The sequence below is a fragment of the Arvicanthis niloticus genome, chromosome 21, assembly GCF_011762505.2.
Source record: "Arvicanthis niloticus isolate mArvNil1 chromosome 21, mArvNil1.pat.X, whole genome shotgun sequence".
Taxonomy (NCBI): domain Eukaryota; kingdom Metazoa; phylum Chordata; class Mammalia; order Rodentia; family Muridae; genus Arvicanthis; species Arvicanthis niloticus.
Genome location: NC_047678.1, coordinates 46,451,172 through 46,477,589, shown reverse-complemented (window position 1 = coordinate 46,477,589; position 26,418 = coordinate 46,451,172). Strand labels below are relative to the sequence as shown.

General features: G+C 42.6%; 1 protein-coding gene across 2 annotated transcripts in view; it reads left to right on the top strand.

The window, feature by feature from the left end:
* Myom1 (myomesin 1) overlaps positions 1-26,418 on the top strand; it is a 127,149-nt gene that overhangs the window by 61,564 nt on the left and 39,167 nt on the right. The window contains exons 14-21 of one of the 2 annotated variants that reach the window (XM_034484556.2): positions 4,278-4,402; positions 9,746-9,929; positions 10,266-10,440; positions 12,508-12,629; positions 13,924-14,214; positions 15,989-16,185; positions 21,655-21,781; positions 24,025-24,209. In XM_034484556.2, coding sequence (XP_034340447.1) covers positions 4,278-4,402; positions 9,746-9,929; positions 10,266-10,440; positions 12,508-12,629; positions 13,924-14,214; positions 15,989-16,185; positions 21,655-21,781; positions 24,025-24,209 — 1,406 coding nt within the window. The remainder of the gene's footprint in view (positions 1-4,277; positions 4,403-9,745; positions 9,930-10,265; positions 10,441-12,507; positions 12,630-13,923; positions 14,215-15,988; positions 16,186-21,654; positions 21,782-24,024; positions 24,210-26,418) is intronic. The other variant, XM_034484557.2, reaches the window with a different exon arrangement.

The window sequence follows — 26,418 nt, the reverse complement described above, 5'->3', positions numbered from 1 at the left end:
GGCTGAGCACTGAGTGGGGGGGGGGGAATCTGAGGGTGGGGAGGTGGGAGTGGGGGGGTAGGTGGGGGCACATCCACTTTACATTCTTACCTGCACCGTACGAGAAGCCCTGGAACAACTTTGAGTTCTTCCGTTTGTGAAAAAGCATGTACCACACTTCATTTAGCTAACCAACTTAGTAGTTTCTGCTTATGAGTCCTACACGTTTTTGTCAGATTTAATCTTTATTTTATATCTCTCATATTTTAAATCACATTGTTTTGCATTTTAATTTTAAGCGAGTCAATAGAAATACAGTTATCACTTATATATTACATGTTGACCTTATGTCCTACAACCTTGTTAATTTGTTAATTTTCAGAACAGCTTAGCTATCTTAAATTTTAAGATCCTTAGGGTTTTAATATAAGACTCTGGGATAGGAGCAGCAAGGAGAAGCCATGAGATCAAATCGGGGGGCGGGGGTACACGTAGACTTTTATTACAGATTTAATGTTACTATGGAAAATTGTGTGTGTGTGTGTGTGTGTGTGTGTGTGTGTGTGTGTATGTATGTCTGTGTATGTGTGTCCGTGTGTCTGTCTGTCTGTCTATGTATGTCCATGTGTGGTGTGTGGGTGTGTACATGTGTGTGTCACACACACATGTGGGAACGCACTCACACATGCATGTGCACACGTTTGTGTGTGGTCCACGGATATTTGCATGTGCATAGGTATACATACATGCACAGGCATGTGGAGGGTTGACAGAGAGTGTCTTTCTTGAATGTTCTCTACCCTAATGAGGCAGGGTCTCATGGAGTGAGAGTTCATGGGTTCCAACTAGTGCAGCCAGCAAGCTTGCCCTCGAGATTCTGGGTGTCTATATCCCAGGCACTGGGACAGCAGTCAGACGCCATGCCTGCCTGGCTCTTCTATGGGCTCTGAGGCTTAGCAGGAAGTGTCTTTACCTGCTGAGCCATCTCACTGGCCCTTGTGCAATTATTTGACATGATTGTATTTCAATCTATCATCATATGTTTATTGATTACACCAGCTTTCTTTTTCCTATTTTTTCTTTGGACTTGAATATGTTCTAATTATTCTCTCTCATCTGTATTACGTCATTCTTTATTTTAGGTTTTAACATTTGACATTTATAATATGCTTATTTTCTCAGCCCACCTTTTGCACTCCCTGGTGCCATTATTGTCATACATTGTATTTGTGTATAGATTATAAACTTCAATATTATAGTATGTTGACTTCAAGTAGTCATCTATCCTTCAGAGAGATGTTAAAAGTTAGGAGTTTTCTTCTTTAAAAACGTGATTTTAAAGATTTATTCATGTTTGTTTTATGTATATGAGTGTTTTGCCTGCTGGATGTAAATGCATTCTTTGTGTGCCTGGTACCCACAGACAGAGAGGGCATTGGACCCTCCACAACAGGAGTGATGGAGAGCCGTTCTGTGGGTGCTGAGAACCAAACCCTGGTCCTCTAAAAGAGCGGCTGGTGTTTTTAACCAAGGAGCCCCTGAACTGTGGGGAACCATCTCTCCAGTCTCTGAAGGACGTTTCTATATTCACTCACGTCTTAATCTTTTCCTTCTTCCTCCTTTCCTTCATTTCATACAAGATCTCACAAGCATGCGTGAGGATTGACTTACCTTTGTATGTCTGAAAAGGTCTTTGTTTAACATTTGTTCTTTAATATATCTTTGATGAATATAGAGTTCCAGTTTGACAGTTTCCATGCAGAACCTCGAAGATTTTGGTCCTGTTGAGAGGCAGTGACAGTGGTGTGGGAGCCGCGTCAGCTGCCGAGTGCCATGGGGAGCGCTCGTGTCCCCTGAGCACATGGAGGTTTTACAGCTCTTTAAGAACATCGAATGCATCAGACAACAGGCTTTAGAAAATGAACCCAGAGCATCGAAAGCTAAAAAGTAATGAAAGTGGCAGGCTGGGAAAGCGGAAGAGCTGGTGAGAACAGCTGGTGTCAAACTGTTGCTCAGAGCATGTCCTACAAAGGCAAGAATCCCCCTGAGCACAACGCACTGAAACCAGTCCCCAGAAGAAGTTTCTAGAACACATGCCATTTCGTGACACTCCAACTCAGAAGCAATGAATCTTGTAGGAAGAAACAAGTCATTGCACATTTAAACTTTAAACTTAAAACTCTGTCGAAAGTCCTGGGAATGTAGCTATTTTTTCTTGAGTTGGTTTGTTGAAAATGGATGAATCCAGGAGCAGCTTCACCACGTAATTTCTCATAAAGCTGTAGAGTATGGTGTGAAGCTAACAGCCTTGGGGGTGACAGGACATTCTTACTGAAAATCAACCCTTATTCAATGGCACAAATACTTAGGAAGATGTAACAAATTCCCTCTTCTTTCCTAGTAGTGCATATTTGGTCATAACAAAGCCATTCAACAAAAGGCTTAGTCTGGACAAGTTGGTGAGTTTTCATCCCATGGGAAACACAAGAACTTGATATAAATTACTGGATTAAATTGATGTTTAGGCACGCAAATATTAAATTGGTCAGAAAGAAACAGTTTCTGACAGCCCTCCATAGAAGGTAGCTATGTTCCCAGGACACTGTAGCGATTTCTGTAGTTAACAAATAATCATGGGGTTTCTTTTCAGTAACAGGGTATCTCTGTGTTCTCATTAAGACATTTTACATCAATCTTCAGAGATAGATGAACCAAATGTCAAAATGACTTGGGGTCCCTATAGAATAAAGGAATCCTAGCGTTTTAAGGAAATTGCTGCCCCTCCATGAGACCTATATTTATATAACAATTAGATTATTTTAGGAAATGAAATAGATGGCTATGTTTAACTAATTTTAATCAATAAAACTTCAATAAATTTTTCTGCACATCTCATCCCCAACAGCCACACACACACACACACACACACACACAGAGAGAGAGAGAGAGAGAGAGAGAGAGAGAGAGAGAGAGACAGAGAGAGACAGAGAGAGAGACACACAGAGAGAGACACACACAGAGACACAGAGAGAGAGAGACACACACACAGAGAGAGACACACACAGAGAGAGACACACACAGAGACACACACAGAGAGAGAGAGAGAGAGAGAGAGAGAGAGAGAGAGAGAGAGAGAAAGAGAGAGAGAGCTTAGCTCACTGTGCAGCAGATGTGGAGTGTAACAGTAACTGTTGTCATGATTTTTGTTCCTGAGTCTGTAGAACATCTTTTTTTTCTCTGCCTGCTTCGCAGATATCGTCTCTATCGCTGGTTTTAGAATTCTGAAAACAGCGCACATCACTGGGTGTCATTTTCTTCCTGTGTGTTGTGCTTAGGCTGAACACACTTCTCAGGCCTGTGGGTTCACTACTGGTTTTTTTTTTTTTTTACATATTTTTGATGTATCCCCTTCTCCCTCCTCTGCGTCAGGAACTTCAATTATGGGCCACTGAAAACCGTTTGAAATTGTTTCTCAGCTCACTGGTGCTGTATGTCCCTCAGCCTTCATCCTCTTGAACAAGTGGGATGCTTATAATCATGGTCTGCATTTGTAACATTGTAACATTTCCATGCCCTAGTCTCTGCTTAGCCACTCCGAGATGATGCCCATTCTGGGACCTGTGGCACCTCTGGGTTTGTTACTAATAATTAATCTTCCCCTCTCTGTAGAGACTATTATTTTCTTGCTTTCATACATACTTTTTTTTTTTTCAGTTAGATACCAGATATTTTGAGTTTATGTTGCTTGATGCTGGATATCTGTATGTTTCTAGAAATGCCTTTGAGCACTGTTTTGAGGAAACAAATCTTTTCAAGGCAGCAGGGAATTCAGCTGTTGTGGAGGGGAGGAGGGAAGGAGGGAGCAAGAGGAAGGGAGGAAAGACGTTTTCCAAAGACGCTGTAGCTGTGAGGTAAATCCAGAGAACACCATGTGGCTCCCACACTTCTGACCTTGACTGTGACCTTGACCAACCCCACCATCTCATGGCCCACTCTAGACTTGAGTTTACACAAGCACACACTGCCTTGCACGGCTCAACTTTGCTTTTCACCAATTCAACTAACTATAAATCATTTAGAGACAAGTCCAGTCCCAGGTCCCTTCGGTCTGTCTGTATGCTAAATGCACAGTATCGTCTGGATAACCGAATGAATGAATGACTTTGTTTTCTAGAGAAAAGCTTAGAGACAAGGTTTCTTCACATGGTGGAGCCAGCAAGAGAGAAGCGTGTATGGTCCTCCACGTGTCCCCGGCTCCCCTGAATATGTGTGGCTCACCTTACCTTGTTGTTTTTCAGAGGGTGTCATTCCTGGGCCCCCCACAGACCTCTCTGTCACTGAGGCCACTCGGAGCTATGTGGTGCTGAGCTGGAAGCCCCCTGGGCAGCGAGGCCATGAGGGCATTATGTACTTTGTAGAAAAGGTAAGACTCCAGCACCATAAGCCATGCTACCTCCTAATGGTTTTCTTTTCTTAATCCATGATCATTTCTAATGACAGGGAAGTGAAGGAGGGAAGCACTAGAACTAATCTAAGTTGTTTAAACCCTTAAGATTATGAATGGTCTTTGTCGAAAATGTATATGGCCCACAGATCTTTATCATGGCACCCTGAGATTTGCTTGTGTCCCTGAAACTACAGTTTGCCCGCATGGCGGCGTTTTCTGGAGCAGGCACTCACTCTAGTGTTGGCTATTTGTCTACTGGTTCTTGTGTCGTGATGAGGGTCGTGAAACATGATGAGAGTAGACGGTAAGAGAACAGAGACACCGCTGTACTACTTTAGACAGTAGGGAGAGGTGAGGACAGAGAGCCTTCGTGCACCGAGCCTTAATGCACCTCTGTGTGAAGCAGTCCCTTCACGAAAAGTTGAGCGGGCAACAAAATAAAACAATCCGAGATGCCAGTTCTTTCCCGAAAACATCTTACAATCACGCTAGGGATCAGAACACCGGAGGGCAGCACGCAGTGAAGCGGAGAATGTGAGAGCCGAGCCAATCGATCTGGCGCTATATCCAAGGAGCTTTGATGAGTACATGGTACAGGGGCAGAGGCGGGCCAGGACAATACTGAGGACAGCAGCCAGCACTAAATGCATGAGGATCGTCAGATAAAGGACACAGGAGTCCTTCATGAGAGCGTGACTCCCGGAAGGGATATTTACGAAGAATTTAACACGAAGCTCCAAGTCTATTGTTGATGACATTTTGACTGGAGCACAGGGGTTGTAGAGCACCTGCTTGGCATTTGTGATGCCTCTGCTTCAGTCCCATCTGCCACAAAAAATGCGGTTAGGATCTAATTGAGAAGGTTTTTTGTTTTGTTTGTCTTTTTTTGTTTGTTTGACATGTAAACACACTTATGTATTTATTCAGAGTAATGCGCTGTTGTCAACCAAAAAAAATGAGGCTAGTGTTTATGATTTAAAATTTTATCTTTGTAAAATATAAAAAGGAGTTCCCCCCACCCACCCACACACCCACATAAATCTGGAACTCAGTTTTCCTGTTTTATCTGGATTGCTATTCTGATCATTTGATTTCAGAACAACTGTTAGGTCACCTTCACCTGCAGTTACCGTGAGAGGAGCCATGTCTCAGGACCATTGCTACATGGAGACGTCTGCAAACTAGGTGGCAATATAAAAACAGTGTACAGATACCACGTGTTTTACAGTGCTGGGATTGAAGCCTGGGTTCAAACACACCAGGCTACTCCTCTGCCTCACTTCCTCTTGTGATCCTATCATTCAACTTTATATATATATATATATATATATATATATATATATATATAGAGAGAGAGAGAGAGAGAGAGAGAGAGAGGCATTTTTATGCAATTTCATATCCTTCTCCCCTCCCTTTCTTCTCCCCCTTACCCTCCTCTTTCTCTGTCCTATTGTCTTGTTTTTAGAGGTTTTGTTGCTGTTGTTGTTATTTGGAATTTTGGGTAACCCAATGGGTTTTCACCAGAGTTGCTTACAGGAACATGGTTCAGGGATTGTTTGTAAGAGCATAGGTGCCTTACTGGTGGCAATTCCACTGAGGAAAATGTCACACCTTCACTATCAACCAACAAATAAGTACCCATGAGATCCTGCCTATCCCATGATAGGGTGTCAGCCAGCCTAATTATGTAGGGATCTTTCAATATGCAAATTTTAAATGCTATATATATATATATATATATATATATATATTGTATATATACACACATACATGCACACACATACATATATATTTATGTGTGTGTTGGCCCATAGCAGCAGATGTGCCAGATGTTAAACTATAGAAGTTGGTTTCCTCCTTCCTCCACGTGGGTCTCAGGATTAAACTTAGACAGGTAGATTTGATGGTAGTGGCTTTATCTATACTGAACCATTTCACTAGTAAAATATGTAAACATCTTAACAGCCTTTTATTTACTTCAAATGGGTGGCTCTTAGGAATTGCACCAGAGTAACACATGTCAAGGCCTGTGACTTTTCCTTATCATTAATTACTTTTCTTGCAGTGAACTTTTCTGAGGTCCCCGATGTGGGATGACTCCCTTCTTATCTCCAGCAAATTGCTAACAATAAACTCCTGACGCTTTCCTGTGTGACATAGGCATCTTCCAAGAGTCCGGTTTTATGAAACCTAAAAGTATATTCATAGTTTCATATTTTATAAATGTTATCCCCAAATAAAATATAACTTGGGTGGTATCCTAGGCATTCTTTCTACTTTAATAGAAGCAGTGATAGAGTAATAGCTAAACGTATACTTCCTGGTATATTTCACACACACCCACGCTCCCTGCATTTCTTTGACACGCTCTACAGGAAGAGGCTCTGAATTAACCCTGGGACTGTAATTACCATTTTGCTGGAACAATGACGCATAACAACCCACCCTGAGACATGGTCTTCACATGAGTCAGCACAGGCTTCTGTTGACTTTTTCCTCTGGTCATCACATCAATCTGAAATTTTCCATGAAAGTCTGTAACTTTCCCAGCTCAAAATACATGTCATCTGTTATTAAACAATTAAATACATTATTTTTACCAGCATGCTCAGTTGGATGGAATAGATGATAATATTTAAGAGTACAGCACTGCATGGAAAAGCTGCAGAGAGGGTACCTCACTCTTAGAGCATCCGGGATGCTGGAGGAGTTAGGGCACAGATGACCTAGGATGTGCAGAGACCTAGCATGTGCAGAGACCTAGGATGTGCAGAGACCTAGGATGCATTTACAGATTTTTCTAAATATCAAACCATTATGCTCTAAGTCTAGTTATTTCTGATGAACCATTTATGAGGCATTGGCCTTTGTGCAGGTTTACTTACTGGTCACCTGACATGTTTTTCACCAACCTAGAATGTTCATATAGCCTAGGCTATCTCCTAGGCTATCCTATGCTTGTACTTGATGGAACTTTCATGGGGGATTTGTATGCATGTGAGCTATGTGCTAGTCTGTCGTGTTACAGGCTCATAGTCAAACATTGAAGCTATGCCTGTGATTCCTAAGTTGAAACTGAGGGCCTCAGTAAGGAGAGAACTAGGTGAATCGAGGTCTTCTTTTAAATTACCACATCCTACAGTATTCTTTCCAGCCTCAAACTTTCCCTCAGGTATCTCATGTCTGGGGTATTTTCTCTCATTTTTCTTTAAAAAAAAATCTGATTATGTCAGGCACAGAACAATGTCACCGGCTCACACTGCTTCTAGCTTTAGGAATGAAAATAAGTGGTGTTTACCAGAGGCCGCAGAAAGAAGGGCGCTTGCTAGTTACCTTCTTAACTCTTAAGATCAACCCTGTGAGGGTCATGGTACCTACTTTATAAATAAGGAAACGGAGTCATTTATAGGTCTTATAATTTGCCCCAGATCACACAGTAGGTACAAAGCAGAGGTAGGATTTGAACATGGGCAATCTTGGCATGGATCCATAAATCAGACTATTGATGAACATCTCCAGTCCAAAAATCCAAATTCACGATCCAGTCCAACACGCTCAAAATGTTTTGGATTTTGGGTTGAGGATAATTAAATAGTTAAAGTCTATGTAGATTTTACACACACACACACACACACACACACACACACACACACATATGCATGCACAATTCTAGAATTGTACACACTTGTCGTTCTGAGCATTTGAAATAAGGGATAATCTACCTGCACTATGCTGGGCTGCTTCCAAAGCTTAGATCTGCTCCTCTCAATAATGATGAGACTGCAGTTAAGCTGGCTAAAGCTATAATGGCTTATATCGTCCATAGCACAGCAGAACGCAGATATTGGGGTTTTTTATTATGAAAGTAAACAGTGATTAATAATTGCTTCTGAGGAGGCACACCAGGAATATAAAGATGTGGGCGGGGGGGGGGGGTTATTCCATCGCTCACAGAAGCAGATCACACATACGGATGACACTTCACCAGTGAGCTCTACTGGAGGGATCCCAGTCTCACTTTGTTAAATTTACCCGTTACACAGATGACAATGTTAAGGTCAGAAGCACCCATTTCACATTCCAAGGTCATCCAGCTCTTTACTAGCTGGGACCGGACCCTTCGGTTCCCTTCAGCCATGCTCCCAAATCATGTCAAGTCAGCAGAGATCATGCTGAATAGTGTACTGGACACTTGTGTGTTATCTTTGACAGCCAGTCTGCCTATCACAAAACACAGCTTTCTGGGAGACTATGTTGAAAAATTTTTAACCTGTAGCAAACTCAGGCAAGAACAACAGAGTTTGTGCTTTTGCTGACCATGAACAGAGCTGGGAATAGGTTAGAGAAGGTCTTTGACTTGTTTCAGACTGTGCCCCGTCCTGTTAGACTTGTTGTCGTACTGTGCTGTGTCCTGACAACTAATAAATACATCTTTACTCAAGGGATTCCAAGTCACTGTAGAAATAGAATTTATTCATTCATTGCTTAATTTTTTATTTTTATTTTTTCATTTTTTTTTTTTTTTGAGACAGAGTCTGCTCTGCATCTCAGCTGGCCTGGAAGTCACTGTAGTTCAGTGTGTCTTCAAACTCATGGCTTTCCTCCTGTTTCAGCCTCCTGAAGGCTGAGGTAACATATGTATACCACTATACCTTTGAATCTCTTTAAATTTATTTGTGGGTTTTTTAAAAAAGCATTTTATGATTTATTCTAAAAATCGGGCACTGTTTCACAAAGGAGCATCTTTGGATTTTCTATAACCTTACACATTTGTTCATTCAGAGAAGAAACTCTGAGTGCCCTTCAAGGCTGAGGCAGTGAGCAAGGAGGTCCCCTGAGCTGATGGAATACACCCTCTGGTAGAGAGACAATACATTTCTACTAGTGACAAATGTTTTGATCACTAAATACAGAAGGGCAAGATGGCAAGATAAGGCCCTGAATACTTCCAGACTGGTGAAGGGAGGTGATCTAATCAAGTGTTTCTGGAGAGGTGGCAGCTAAGTGCAGACTGGAAACAATGTTTCACAAATTTAAGTATTGAAGTCAGTTTAATGAAGCCACCAACCCTATCCTTGAGGTAAAGACTTCTATAGATGGATAGCTTGTCTATATTCAAATAAACAAAGTGTTAAAATAGTTTATCAAACACTAAAAAGCTGCATTTGATGTATCGTCCTGTGGCCTTCAGATGTCCCTTCTTCCACACCTCTTCTCCAGAGCAGCTCTAGAAAACAGGGTGGTTTGTTGGCAGGTAAATAAGCATGGGCCCTCTGCATGCCTCAGGGGCTTCCAGTGATGTCATTGTCTCTGTTGCAGTGTGACGTGGGAACAGAAAACTGGCAGCGTGTCAACACAGAACTCCCAGTGAAGTCTCCTCGCTTTGCTCTGTTTGACCTGGTGGAGGGGAAATCTTACCGCTTCCGTGTCCGCTGCTCAAATTCAGCAGGAGTTGGTGAACCCTCAGAAACAACTGAAGTGACCGTCGTAGGGGACAAACTTGGTAAGTGTAGTGTCAGACCAGGCAACTATGACCTTGTGGGTCAAGAAAAAATTCCCAGCAAGAATTAAATAGTGTGGCTTCATTCGTGCAAAGCAAACATCACAGGTTTCAACAGTGGCTATAGTTTTCAGTGTCCATAGACATTTCATTTACTAATGTGCTTCCTAAATAACATTTCTTTAGCACAATTCATTATAAACCAGAGCAAGTTATATGTTTTACGTAATTGTGCAAAAATATTTACACATGTGTGTTTTCACATGTGATGGAAATGAAATATACCAAGTGACCTTGAGTTTGACCTTGAGTTTGATCACCATTTTCTTCTTTACACAGATATCCCCAAAGCCCCTGGCAAAATCATCCCAAGTAGAAATACAGATACCTCGGTGGTGGTTTCTTGGGAGGAGTCCAAGGATGCCAAAGAACTGGTTGGGTACTACATTGAGTGCAGTGTGGTTGGCTCTGGCGAGTGGGAGCCCTGCAACAACAACCCGGTGAAGGGCTCACGGTAATGTGTCTGTGTGCGTGTCCATGTGCGTGTGTACACTTGCACATGTGTGTGTTCATGTGTGCGTGTGTGTTCCAGGATCACTGTAACTACATGTAGTACACACATCCAGTGGAAGAAAACACACACACACACACACACACACACACACACACACACACACGGTTACAGTGATGACTAAGCAGTCAAAGTGTATACTGGTCTTGCAGAGGCCTTCGGTTTAGTTCCTAGCACACATTGGGAGATTCACAACCCTTGTAACTCCAGCTCCAGGGGTTCTGACAGTCTCTTCTGATCTCCATATACAGGCACACCCTTGAACATACAGAAATAATGTAAAAACAATTAAGAAGACATATACACATTTAGTTTAACTAGTCAAATGGATTTAAAGACAAGCATGGCTAGTGTAATATATTTGGGAAAAAGGACTTGTCATGTCAAACACTTAAAAGAAACATAAAACACCACCTAAAAGCTTATTTTATGATTCTTCCCTAATTCTTTTGAGTATTTTTTTCCATTGATACTCGATGGTCTTTCATATACAGAGTAATATTAGTCTCTGAGGACATAGCATACTCTACTAAATGTGTATACCTTGGTATTTTGAAAGAACAGAGAACAGACTATCAGCACTTTACAAATTCTGAACATCAGCATGGTGAAACCCAGGACCAAGCAGACAGAAAATCCCATAGAAACAAGGACATTCGGATAGTTTGCCACCTCTCTGTATCTGTTTTCAGTGTGGGGAAAGTTGGGTTTTTTTTTTTCTTTGCTTTTAATTATTTACTCAACCAGCAAGCCGGCTTTAGTTGAGGACCAATCTGAAAAGCATCCCTAGAAAGTATCTGATGGGCTTGTGGGGTAGCTTCTACTTGGCCCTTTCCCAAGGCCACAGACTCCCAGAGCAGTAGAGGAAGCAGAAGCCAAGAGGCTGGAGACCACAGGTTAAAGGGGAGAGGATGTTTCATGTGACATTTGTTTCTTAGACTGAAATGTCTGTGCATCCCATCTCTATCCTGGGGTATTTCGAAGCCCTGTAACCCAGCATCTACCTTTAACAACAAAATCAGGAGCCAGTGAAAGGCAGACATTGTGTTATTAATCTTTGTATCTATAACTAGTCCAATGCAGTGACCCCCTGAAATGCTCAATAAATATTCACCAAACCAGCTTGACCCTACCTAGACTGAAAGATACCACTTCCCTTATTAAATATTTGAACAGCAGGTGGTCATAGTGTCATTAGCATAACTGTTACTTCCTTTGGGTTACAGTCTGAAGGGCTGATTTTCATGTTACAGTGATCCATGGAATGCCACTTATAGCTATAGCAGCTGTTGAGAAGTAGGGTGGTTTTAAATGTGAAGCTACCATGGATTCATACCTTCCTGTTGGAGCTTTGTATCCAAACCGTAGTTCTGGAACCAGATTCCAGTGCGATTTCTCAAGCGATGATTCCTTCCCTAGCATAAAGGAGGTAGTACTTAGGTTACTGTGATAGGATTTACCAGTCCCTTACATTTTAAGTATATACCTGAAGTAGCTACCCATAATGTTGTCAACAGACCCATTATTTATCAAGTACCTCATTTGTGCTAGACCCACTAATGATATTTTAAATTCTATCAAGTTTATCATTATACAGAATTAATATGTGGTAGTCTTATTGTTTCCCTGTTGAACATTTTCTGATGAACATTCAGGGGAAGCCAGGATTGATCTCTGTCTCTGTCTCTCTCTGTCTCTGTTTCTCTCTGTCTCTCTCTGTATCTCTGTCTCTGTCTTTCTCTCTCTCTGTCTCTCTCTGTCCATGTCTCTCTCTCTCTCTGTCTCTCTCTTCCTTTTTCTCTCTGACAGAGTGAGTTTTATAAATTGCCCACATGGCCTTCTTGTCTAAGGTGTATATATTACTGGAAGCTCTCAGTGTCTTTTTCTCCTTTTTGAAAAATGAATCTTCTCAGAACGACCCAGGCTGTCCAGATCTTTCATTTAAGCTGCCAGTCACTTCCCCTAATGCTCCTCCTAGGAAAGGCTCTGAGAGCTTGCTTTCATCTTTAGATTTACTTGCCATGGATTGACAACTGGTCAGAGCTATATTTTCCGGGTCAGAGCAGTGAACGCAGCTGGACTGAGTGAATATTCCCAGGATTCGGAAGCTATTGAAGTCAAAGCCGCTATTGGTAAGTTCCCTTTATGTAAACCGCTCAAGGAAAATACTGGATTTTTCTAACTTTCCATCATTTCCATATGTGGTTTAAAGTTTCTAATTTCTCTCCGCGATTCCATTATTAAACGGCCATTTTCTCTGACTCCAGCTGACACTAACCTTCCATAGCCAGCGTTTTACAGGTCTCCATCACTTACCAGTGTCTACAGTGTCTACATCCATAGCATGTCCATCTTTACATCCAGTCTCCTCAGACACTCCCCAGTGTACGAACCTCCATGTTAACTTCATGTTCATCCTGGGACCTGGCAGGCCACCCCGCTTCCACGAAGCGGTACATCACCGTAACGTGTATCATACTGCATCCAAAAGCCATTTCATCTGCAACAGAGCCTGGCTTCCTCCTAACAGCATATTACCATGCCGCTGAAATTCATGCGAGACCCATGTGGTTACTTAAGCACACGTTTCATCTGTTTGCAAACTAACCAACAGAGTAACATCATTAAAAGGTAATTACATGTATACATGTGTTGTACCTCCCAATCTTGGATAGAGCTAGCTCAGAAAAACAGAAATAAACTGTGCAATATGCTAACATATTAATGGAAATATCTGATTGGGTATGGGTCTCAGTAATAGAGCACATAGTTATGATGTGTAAAGTCCCAGTATCACTGAAAAAAAGATTGGGTGGGTATGATGGAATGCACCTATAATCCCAACAACTGGGGAAGCCGAAGCAGGAGAATTATGAACTCAAGGACCTGGGCTACATAGCAAAAAGCTGTCTCAAAATCTAGAGCAACAGAGCTGCAACAATCAGATTTGATGGCTTTCTCCTTTGGCCTTAGTGTAAGGTGTACAGTAGCAGACATGTCATTTTTTATGGGTTGAGAGGTACAACATTGCTGTTGCACTAACAGTCATGATTTATATAACTGTTATACAGTCAGTGTCTTTAATTTTGTGTCTGTGCACTTTGTGGTCCTTTCTCTATTCTGTTGAATATTAGAGCATCTATCTCCCAAGAGATGTCTGAGATTGCTTTTTCCTGTATACACTAAAATAACCCCTTGGGTTCTTCAAATACAAATGGTTCCTGTTTTGTCTGCAGTTTGTTTCTGTTCTTGTTTCTTCTTCTTCCAAACTATGGGAAATGCTGAAATGTTCCCTGGTGCAAATTGTTAAGCCAAGATGGTTTTCTGCTCTGCTTGCAGTCCTAACTGTCCATGTTTCTTTTGCTTCAAGAGTAACGTGTACAGGGTCTGGCTCATGTCGTTTCTGTTGTTGTCTGGTGACTGTAGGGGGAGGAGTGTCTCCAGATGTGTGGCCTCGACTGAGTGATACGCCTGGTGGACTAACAGACTCCAGGGGGGGCATGAATGGAGCCTCCCCACCAACCTTTCAGAAAGATGCTTTGCTCAGTAGCAAACCCAATAAACCTTCACCACCCAGTAGCCCTTCCAGCCGGGGCCAGAAAGAAGTAAGTAAAGTAAGTGAATCAGTTCAGGAGGAGCTCAGCCCACCGTCCCAGGAGGTAGCTCCCCAGGAGCAAAGCAAATCTGAGCCTCCAAAAAAGAAGAAGGATCCAGTAGGTGAGAACTCAAGTCCAGCTCTTCATCCATCCGTCTCCATCACTGCCCTCACCTTCATTGTCCGATCACATGCTTCCTCTGTGTTCACGCCTCATGTTGCTTCTGAATTTTATGTTTCTACCAGCCATTCAACATGCTTTGATCTGACACACTACCAGAGTCACCTTGTGGGGTCGGCGTTTATGCGTTATTTCTTAGGCTTAGCAATGACAAAAATGTTTACAGGACCCTTTTGGATGAAGGGGAGTTAGTCGGGAAGATACTCTACACCCTAGACATGAGGGTAGGAAGGACTTGATGACCAACCAGGTTGTGTGCAGCTCTTTGACATGGTCACGCTCAGGACATGCACAGGAAAATATGTCATGAGGAAGTGACAGTGTACTGAGGTCAGAGTTCTAGTTTCCATTGTTCAAATATGAAGAGGCTTTTAAGCAACTCTTCATATTTCATTCAAATCACTAGTTCTTAGCAGATGTGAAAATCTCGGTGTGGTATTATAGTCATGGAGGGCTACATCCCATAATACTCCTTCCCAGAAGGGACTCATGGGAGGTTATTTGTTAGAAAGCTAATTATGAGCTGGGTGGGTGCTTTGGGTTTGTGTGTTCTAGGAGACAATATATGATATAAAAACACTGATAAATTTTAAGTGTCTCCTGTCCATGCCCATCTCTACCTCACCTCAGCTTTCGTAAGTCCTTTACTTTCTTGTTTTTAACCCTTATTTATGTCAGTAAACAAGAATAAGTGGGATCATCTTCATAAGTGCTCTGAAACAGGATACACACACACACACACACACACACACACACACACGCACACACACGCACACATACATGCACACACACACATGCACGCAATGATTTCATTCCAAAGGTCTTCTTTGTTCCCAAAAGTTGCTTTGAATAGGAATGGGATAATTTATGTAACTCTTATAATTCAAACAAGCACCTGAAAGCATTCTGCTGTGCCGCATACCTAGAAGGACTTCTTGCCATCACCGCACCCTTCTTTCTTCATTGAAAACTATCACCTCAGTGGCCAGATGTAAAGGGGACCAGCAAAGCCATGTAAATATACAAGAAGTTTTGAAATGTCCTTCAGATTTTTTTTTTCTAGTCAGGCACTAGCAGATGCAGGGAAAGCTACCTAGCCTTATGTGCTATAAACCAGAAATTTAAAATCATAGGAGTTAAAAATACTGTGATAAACATGTATCCACCAAGAGAAAGATATATGGCAAATGGTGCCCTGTACTGTAAAAAACATTTTTAAAGGTGTTTATGACAAGGGCTCCAGGTATTTTCCAGGCTGGAGTGTATCTATCAGGACGAGGGTATGTGAATGCAAACCATTTGGAAATCTATGGAGATAATAATAAAAAATAAGGAGACTGAGATAGAAACCAAGATATGTACACATTCTGTTATCATCAGAGGCCAAATAAAAACAAACCTCAAAACAACAAAAGTGTAGATTCCTTGGGGGGGGGCAGATATTTTCTCTTATGAGGAGAAGATTACTTTTTGAGGACACACCATTTTGCCAGACAGATTTTCTAAAATCTTAATTTGATGGTTTCAGTGGACTTTCTCAGTGTCTATTTTTTTCTTCTCCTACACCAAGCCAGGCGCTAAGTTTCAGATCCACCTCACACTTTTATTGCATCCTGTGTCTAGCGCCCTCTTACATGGTGCCAGGCGGGGATAGTGACTGTACTCACACTCAGAAATGCATCTCTCTTACTTATGATCTACCCGTCTCCTGACAGCCGTGCCATCTCCACCCTATGACATCGCTTGTCTTGAAAGTTTCCGGGACTCAATGGTTCTTGGATGGAAGCAGCCAGATACGACCGGAGGGGCAGAGATAACAGGCTATTATGTGAACTATCGAGAGGTGGTTGGTGGGGTACCAGGAAAATGGAGGGAAGCCAACATCAAGGCCGTCAGCGATGCAGCATACAAGGTAAGCAAACAAGACTCTCTGTGGCGTGACACACTCTGTGAATGGTGAAGTGTTGGCGTGTGCACACCCAGGACCTGCTAAAGGATTTGTGTCATTTTTCCAGTGTTCATTGTCAACACTGGTGTGACTCTGTAAAAGACATCTCTTGGTAGATAAGTACGGCTAGCCACGCAGGACTTACATTTTCTGATTCACACATGTAAGCGTAATTTAAAAAAAAATATTTACCACAAAATGTGCATTTATTGTGAAAACTAGCATTTTCTTTTAAAACTTGTAAAATATCTGTAACTATATGTCATATATGTCACTAGCTTCAAACGTTGCTAGATCTAATATCTCTGGTTTGTTTGTTTGCTTTTAATTTTCACTGTTAAAATCATGATGACATGACCAGCTTTCTTGACCTTCCTCCTCGTAGAGTGTTCCGTATAATAGTGGCTCTTATACCCAGAAAGAAGGACATGTGTCAGGGAGTGGGGTGGGGTGGGGTGGGACATCACTGCTGTGCAGATCACAGGTCCTCAGACTCTTTATGTTGGCTCAGCTGCTGACCATTCTTAGAGCACCACCTGCTACGTCCAGTTGCCAAATCCCAGCACTCACAGACGGACACACACACACAGTTAGAGTCCAGTCACGGTCAGGTCAGGCCAGGAAATACCCTACATTGAAATCAGCACCACACCATTTCCCCTTAACATTTGAAATCTATGACATATCAAACACTGACTAGGAATGCTAATACAAAACTCTTGTTTTTGTTTTCTGTCACGGGTTCTCATTAGGTGGCCCAGGCTGACCTCAAACTTACTCTTACTGCCTCATCCTCCAAAGCACAAATGTTACAGGCGTGTACCACCACACCCAGCTACACAGTTGGACCTTTAAGCTTCTCCGTGTGGCTGTGTGCAGCTTTTCATTATAGATGGTATTCCACTAAACAGCTGTACCTCAATATACCCTTCATTCCCTTACTGATTCCTGTGCAGGCCATCTTATGGATTTGTTGTTGTTGTTGTTGTCGCAGGATATTTTGATCACACTGTGAACCCTGAGATTGTATCATTTACTGGAAAAATCTGTTCCTAATTGTGGTGTGGCTCAGCCCTTAGCACACACCTCTAATCCCTCTGACTGGAATCCAGACACACCCTCAGTACACACCTTTAATCCCAAACAATGAAGGTAAAGCTAGTTTGTAGAAGGAAGCACCATGCTTGAAATCGACATCTAATTGAGAGACAGACAAAGTGACAAATCGGGGAAAGATTTGACAGAGTAGGATATGCTCAACTCCTACAGACCAGACAGGAAAGAGAAGCTATTTAAGAGAGCACGGAGAGGAAGGAGGCAGTTCCACTAGGACAGTGAGAGAGAGCAGGTTGCAGAGAGAGAAGCTAGATATGGGTGAAGACAGAGGGAGCCAGTGAGTGAGAAGGAACCAGATTAGAACAGATTGCCAGAGTTAAAGACCAAGCAGAGCAAAAAGTCAGAGGCAGGGGCATGGGAGGAGGAGACAGAGAGAGAGAGAGAGACAGAGAGAGAGAGAGAGAGAGAGAGAGAGAGAGAGAGAGAGAGAGAGAGAGAGAGAGAGAGAGAGAGCTAGATTGAATCAGTCAATTTTGAGAGTTTGAGCCAGAACAGCTGAGTTGAATCAGCCAGCCAGAGCTCAGAAAGAACTAGGAAAGGGTGAGCTTATTCTGCAGTAAGTCTCAGAGACTCAAACCTTCTAGGCCTGCCTTAGATTGTGCAGAGCCTAGACGATTCTAGGAATAAGCCTAGGTTAGCAGACTGAGGCAGTAAGCCTCAGAGATGACAGCTATCCAGAATAAAAGTTATGGTTGCAGTTTCTAGCCACATCAAGCAATATAGCCACGACATTACACACGTGTGCTAATACACACAGGCGCCAGTTTCTCGGCAACTAGACTTGTTGAGTTAGGGCCTCTGTCCGTCTTCCCCTCTTCTGCACAGCTTTCTGCTGCTTCCTGAAGTATGTGGAATCCTTGGTCTGCATCTTGTCCACCTTTAGCTATTCAAACATTCTCGGCTTTGATAATGTGAGTGTCAAATGAGTTCCGAGGTCTTTTCCTGTACACAGGCTCCATGTTCATATACTCTTCTCTAGTATTCATTCAAAGTCTTGCTCATTTTCCTCATGTTCCCCCCACCTCTGAATTAACAGTCCACGAGTCCAGTCATGACAGTTTCGTGGCAAGTGACCCCTCCCACGTTTCCTTGTGTTTGAAGGGTCACTCTTAGCTCTTTGATATAAATTATGGAGTTAGGTTTCTACCAAGACAAAGGCTGAGGGAAAGTAGTAAGTTAAACTAAAACCTGTTAGACTTCTGATGGAAGGTTCGTAGAACTTACCTGCATGTTGAGGAGTAACTGGCATATTAAATGTATTGATTCTTCCAACCCTCCAACATTATTAGCTTTCTCCATCTGTTTTTGTTTTTGTGGGGTGGGGGCACGCTTATGGAGGTCAGAGGACAATTCACAGAAACAAAAAATACAAATAGCATACACTGATTTTTACATATGGCTGTTTAAGTTTTTGTCAATTTAAAAATGAATTTATAAGTTCTTTGGGACTCTCCTAGAAATCATCCTATTAAATGTGAATAATACATTTACTTCTTCACATCCGAATCCTACACTCAAAGCTTCATTTTTCCTGCGTAACTTTCTACCTATGACCTCAAACAGGAATAGCAATGTTGTCGTTATAGACCCCCTTTGGGGGTTTTGGGTGTGTGTGTGTGTGTGTGTGTGTGTGTGTGTGTGTGTGTGTGTTTGATATGAGGTCTTCCTGTGCAACCCTGTGTGCCCAGGCTGGCCTCGACCTTTGCAGCAATCCTCCTCCTGCCTCACATCTGAGTATGGGGGTTATAGGCACATGTCACCACACAGGGTTATAGGCACATGCCACCACACAGGGTTATAGGCACATGCCACCACACAGGGTTATAGGCACATGCCACCACACAGGGTTATAGGCACATGCCACCACACAGGGCTATAGGCACATGCACCACACAGGGTTATAGGCACATGCACCACACAGGGTTATAGGCACATGCCACCACACAGGGTTATAGGCACATGCCACCACACAGGGCTATAGGCACATGCACCACACAACCTTGTTTTTGCGTTTGGTTTTGAAGTGCTAAGGCCGGAAGCCAGGGCGTCATGCATGACTGATAAGCCCTTTACCACTGGACCAGAGCACCAGTCCTGGTCTTTATCTGACAGTCGGGACATTCCAACATCAGCGTGACATTTGCTATAGTTACTTTGTAGCCAGCGTTACCAGAGAAAAGAGAGTTTTGTTTTAGTCCTTGTTTGTTAAAAGTAAATTTGAAGTATTTGAATTATTTTTTTTAAACGAGTCAGAGTGGTCACACACTATTTCTCCTTTAATTTTAATGTACTATAGACAACTAATTGAATAAAAACAGCCTGTAGTCCTTTGGGGGAATATATATTATATATATTATATATATATATACACATATATTTTATATATCATACATATAATACACACATATATATAATATATTACATACATATAATACACATATATAATATATATAATACATATATAATATATTACATACATATAATATACATATATATAATATATATGTATTATATATAATATATATGTATTATATATATATTTTCAAAACTGGATTTTGTTGCTGATTGCTACCTAAGCTTCTTGCTGCAATGTTAATGAATAAGATTCTGCTGAGAGAAGCTAGAATTTTATACCAATGAATGGTATGAACAGTGCAGGAGGAGAAAAGTGCGGGATCATCTCACCAGAAAACCTGCTCATCTAAAGTGTTGCTTTATATATTTCGAGATGACATTGTAACAGGAAGACGAAGTGAGTCTTTTGTGCTAATGGTAAGTTTGGCCCTAAAGGCAGTGTTTTCAGTTGTTGATGATAACAAACAGGTTTTTCTTTTAGTTGGTGTTTACATGGCATGTAACTTTTTATCGTTTAATTTTCAATCTTTCTGTATCTTTATGCTTTTCATGTGTTTTAGAAATAGCACAGAATTAAGTCACGTGGCGTACGTGTACGATCCTAGTACTGTAGAGTTGAAGGCAGGAGGGTCAGGAATTCAAGGCCAGCCTGGGCTGAGACTCTGCATAAAAAGAAAGAAAGAAAGAGAGAGAGAGAGAAAGAAAGAAAGAAAGAAAGAAAGAAAGAAAGAAAGAAAGAAAGAAAGAAAGAAAGAAAGAAAGAAAGAATTACAGAATTACACTAGTTCCCTTGGCCCAACAGCTTACATTTTATATTATTTGGGAATATTTAACATTATTACTGATTTTTAAAAAACCAATCACCATATTATTATGTTCTGTCTTTCCACTTGGTCTTTCTGTCGAGTGTATTTTTCTGTTATGTATTGACTGCTTTTGAATATTTAAAACATTTGTGCACATTTATTAATTTTGTGTGTTCCTACCTATATGGAGGTCAGAGGACAACTTGCAGGATTTAGGTTCCCATCCTGTGGGTGCCGGGGATTGATGCCTGTGTGGGCAGCAGGCTCAGCTGCAACTGTGTGGGTGTCAGGCTTGCAGGCTTGCAGCACCTGTGTGGGTGTCAGGCTTGCAGGCTTGCAGCACCTGTGTGGGCAGCAGGCTCCGTGGTGTCTTTATGCATTGAGATATCACACTGGCCTTGAAAATATTTTAACACATTTCGTCTTCTCCCACTTTACCTTGAGAGACTTTACCTTGAGAGACATGTCCTGTGGTTTGGGGTTGATTTTCTACATATGGCTGAACAAGTTTTGAATCTGGTATCATTTTCTTTGTTTTGTTCTCATCTCGGAAACATAAAACCTTATGATATTTTAGTTCATGTATCCCCTTTCTAGTTCATGAGCTACTGTTTATTATTGACTTGTGTGTTTAATATTACAAGTTACTTGGGTCTTTTGTTTATTTCTGTTTTGTCTTGTTGTTTTACTGCTGGTTTTTGGCTACACTACGTAGCACCTCAGACCTAGAACTTGCTATCTAGCCCAGGCAGGCCTCAGACTCAGAGACTCACCTATCTCTCCCACCCAAGTGCTGAGATAAAAGTTGCACAACACCACACCTGGCACAGTTACTGTTTCTTGAATTTTATTTTTATTTATGTGTATGTGTGTATACCTGCTTGTCAGCATATACCACGTGGACATGCAGCTACCCTTAGAGGCCAAAAGAGGGCATCAGAGTACCTGGAGCTGAAGTTACAGGCAGATGCTCTTTAGGTTACAGCAGGGATGTAATTATGAAAGGGTGTGACTTACAGGCTGTAGCCTAGGATACATCCAATAGAAGAAGTAAATAAATGACATGTTAAACACTAGATCACCGCAGGATGCTTTGTCACATAAAACTAAATAGGTGAAACATTGACAACTGCTTTCGATGTTATCCACGTTATAGATCAGTAACTTGAAGGAAAACACAGTGTACCAGTTCCAAGTGTCAGCCATGAACATCGCAGGGCTGGGAGCACCCTCCGCGGTGAGCGAGTGCTTCAAGTGTGAAGAATGGACCATTGCTGTTCCGGGTAAGCCGGGAACTGTGCCTTTCCTCCAGCAAGTTGGAATGACCAGAGGTGCTATCTCGATGGCACTTACGAGGCAGGAATCCACTTGCTATGCTTACCTAAAATGTTTTGTGATAACATGAAATGGTAGATAGCAATGTAAACTTGAAAATAAATTCCTCGTGCTCCCATTTCAACTAAAACCCATAGCTGCCTCTGCCGAGCCTCTGTCTGGGGGACTGACGGAAACACGCGCTTCGAGCCAAGTGAGCACTTAGGAACTTTTCATTTGTCTCTTAAAAGCCAATTAAGAGCATTGCAAATTTATGTCCAAAACCATTTCCCACATTCTTTGATGCTGCTCTCCCCTGCTCTGACACCCAAATCATCCCCTAGAGATCAGGGGGAGACGGTGGCTTCTCCCTGTTATCCGCCCTCCTCCCTCTTCCTAGCTCTTCACTAAGTTGCCTACACAGGCTTGTCATGCCTGAATGGGGCTAGGAGCCTGGCTTCTCTCTACTAAGCCCCAGTACTGTATGTTCACATACCACACCCTTCCCTCAACAGTCATGGAATCTGACTGGCCAATAGTCTTCTCTGGAGGTTGTCATGGGGGTGGCTGGATATAAGAGGAAGAAAAAACAGTAAGCAGGAAAACCTAGCCATGACTATACCTCATATGGTGCCATAAAACAAGCCAATATAAACACTGAATATTAACAGACTTATTAAGTCATCTGATCCAAATGTTCTGAATGACACAGAACTCCTGGGTTTGATAATCAACATATCTAACAACTGTCATGATAGCATCATAGGTTGTATGAACACTTCAGATCACATGAAGGCAACCTGTATGGCAGCCACCCTGCCCACTCCACCTGTTCTACTGCCCCTTCCTCTGTTTGAAACCCTGTGCCCCTGAAGAACTACCACATTGCCCTACTCAGCAAATACCTCTCTGCTTTACTTCTTCCACATGTGAACAAATAGCAAAAGAAGCAAGAGGCTTGAGGCTCTCAACATGAGCAGATGTGCAGAGGTTTGAGGCTCTCAACATGAGCAGATGTGCAGAGGTTTGAGGCTCTCAACATGAGCAGATGTGCAGAGGCAAACACCTGCCTTTGAGCCAGGTGTTAAAAAAAAAACTTCTTTCTGCCACTGTCACATAGATGGATCTGTTTCCAAGTTCTTACAATTCTTAAAGATAAATGTGACTGTCTACAGACTTAGCACCCACAAAGTAGCCATGTCGATGAAGAAGTTGCCGGGTGTGCTCAGTAAGGAAACACCACACCAGCCGCCCTGATGCATCCTCGACTTAGCGAGGAGCATTGGGCAAGCAGGTGCAGAAGCTGCCCTAGAACACAGCGTAAGTACTTTGTCATTCTTCTGTTATGAAGGTGACTAACCTGAGGTGCAAATTAAATGACACACAGAGAGTCACAAGGGGAACAGGTAACTGGCAGAGTCAGGACTTGAACTGTAGCCTTCCTCTTCCCTGAGGTGATACAGCAGCACCGAATCCCACTTATAGAAAGGACTGGCTGCCCCACTAGTTGCAAGGATGACCCAAGTTCATGGTCACTAAATCCCTTTGCTAAGCAGAACATGTCATACTGTTTGATGCTACTATTTAAATACATTTCCATAGAAGATATTGGAAAACAAGAATGGTACATACTTGAAATTGCTAAACCAAAGTAAATAAGAAAGCAAATATTGAACCACCAGTTTCGAAATGCCGAAGCGTAACAAGGCATGTCGGTGTTTGCAGCTGGCGTCGAGTCACTGTGAGTCACTTCAGGTGACTGTGGTTGGTTGGTTAGACAGAAGTTGTTTATTTGAAAAAAAAAAAAGAGATATGCACTTGAATAGCAGCCAGTGGTCACACAAAGCTACACATGGTGACATCATAGTTTAGACTCTAAATCTGCAGCCACATACGCACAGCACACATGGTACAGTCTTTTCTTCAGAAGGCTATCAAGGCTTCCGTGGATTGTGTGCTAATTACCCCCAGTGACTGAAATAAATTATGGCTGTGTTCACTCTAAAACAGCCTGTGCTCAATAAGTTGTGTGGTATAGCAGCCACGAACACCTACAGTGGCTACAATATGCCTACTTCCAGGAGACTGATAGGTTTCAAAAGAGACTACCATCCTGAGGGTCAGATGACAGATCCTAAGGGTGACTATGCGTGAACTCAGAGCGAGTCTCCTCACACACACTGATTTCTGCTGCTCTCTCTCCCTGACTCAGGACCACCACACAGCCTGAAAATCAGTGAAGTCAGGAAGAACTCCCTGGTTCTGCAGTGGAAGCCTCCGCTCTACTCAGGCCGGACTCCAGTCACCGGTTACTTTGTGGACCTGAAGGAAGCCAGTGCCAAAGATGACCAATGGCGAGGACTTAATGAGGCAGCCATTGCGAACAAGTACCTGCGGGTGAGAGGCAGCCCTGTGATTTAGAGCATGCTTTCTCTTGCTAAGCAGGAAAGCCACTAATGCTAAGCTAACAGAATCAGACCCGGTTTTGGGCTCCTGGTAAGATTCCATCCACTTGGAAGTAATTAGAGATAGGGAATTTTTTTGATTCTTGGAACTTGGGTGACCTTTCACCCGGATTCTTTAATCTAGCATCCTCAGGTTCCCTCCTCTTTCCCTCCTTACCACTCTCGAAGTTATTGTTCCACACGGTCTTTAAACACTGCTGATCATTGCTGACCATGTGTTGGGACCCACACTGCCCCACGCTTTGGGACTAAGTGCTCTGGTCAAGAGAGAGAGTGGGGGAAGAAACTCAAAGAATGGAGACAAACCAGAGTGTGTGACCAAGTCCCGTTTCTCGTTTATCGTCTCTCTCCCTATTGTTTCTCATAGTGCAAGGACATCCTGGGTATTTATAAGCACAAGCATGGGAACACAGCAGAAGACACTTTACCACGTGTACCACGCAGCTGGGGTCACTAAACAGCAAAACAAGCTATGTGGGATAAATAAGATGTTATCAGAGTGTGCTCAGCTCTTGTAGGCTGTTGAAAAACAAGTCTCTTGACAGGCTCGAGATGGCTGCAAAGTTGATAGCTGCTTTCTGCTAAAAGTCAGCTCCCAACACCCACGTCTCTAAGGTGACTCTCCTCCTCTAAGTGTCTGTGACAGTGGCTTTTTCCTGGAGGGTGCTGTCCTTACAGAGTTCATACTGGTACACCTGTAACTGAAGGTTCTCTGGGGTTCATGCCCTGTCTTACTTCTCCTAGGACGTGCCTGTGCTTACATGAACACACAGAGCTCACTGGAGTGGGTTCACTTGACTCTTGGCCTTCAACTCATCCTAATCCAGATCCCCTGCGTGTGCTCACCCATCCTGTGCCTAACTCTCGCACAGACAGGTGCTGTTAGGAAGCAGCAGGTTCTCTTACTTGTGTGGGCTGTGTTTTATGAGCCAAAAAGACTGCTCCCCTCCCCGCCCCCATGGTGGGGACAGATAGAGTGCCTGAAGACTCTAAAGACATAGCAGGACAAGAAACAGGATTCCATGGCATAATCAGTGTGACTTTGCCATAACCACTCAGATTTGCATACAGCATTCACACCAAACGGTTCACACCTGTGTTGGTAATTAGAGTGTGTGAAATGAGGAGTGGATAGGAGGACAACCCCATAGGAGACCAACAGTATCAACCAATCAGACAGCCCCCCCAGAGCTCCCAGGTACTAAACTACCAGCCAAAGAGTATACATGGAGTGACCCATGGTTCCAGCTGCATACGTAGCAGAGGATGGCCTTATCTGGCATCAATGAGAGGGGAGGCCCTTGGTCCTGTGAAAGCTTGATGCCCCAGTGTAGGAGGATGCTAGGGCAGTGAGGTGGGAGTGGGTGGGTGGGAGGGGAAGCACCCTCATAGAAGCAAAAGGAGGATGGGATGGGGGTTTGCAGAGGGGAAACCAGGAAGGGGGATAACATTTGAAATGTAAATAAATAAAATAACCAATTTAAAAAAAGATTATAGGAAAAGAGACCCCTGAGTACGTATGCATAGATTATGAATTTGTCATGATGTTTTCCTAGAGCCGGGGTGAAGGGAGAGTGTAGATGTTTTCCTGTCCCAACAGGACTGGACTCTGGAATGGGGAGTCTCTTCCTTGTGTGTTACAGAGACCCAGCTCACAACCACTCACCCCCTAGGTGTCACTGCAGATGTGTCAGACACCTGGTGACTAATCTATTTTTATCACGAGGTATAAAAATAGATTATTAGCATTATTTCTCAATGCAGAATTTAAAATACATTAAACTCTACGCAGTTAGCCTGTGCCCTAGTTCAACTTCATTTACAGATTGAACTTATTTCAATTTTCAATTCATTTTTGAAAATCCATTAGCTGAGTGTGGAGGGAAGCCTAGTACTTGAGAGACCAGCAAGAATATCAAGAGTTCAAGGTCAGCCATCCCAGTGTAGTAAGTTCCAGGCCAGCCTGGTCTATGTACACAAGGTCTTGTTTCATAGATCAAATCAAAACAAAACAGCCAAATTCATTAGTTCCAGTGAGCGCTATCACTGTATAATAATAGTCTGATGTCATCAGAATATAATCCAATAGTTAGACTTAAAACCTATCAGTCCAAGCGTAAATAGTCTAAATTCATAGTCAC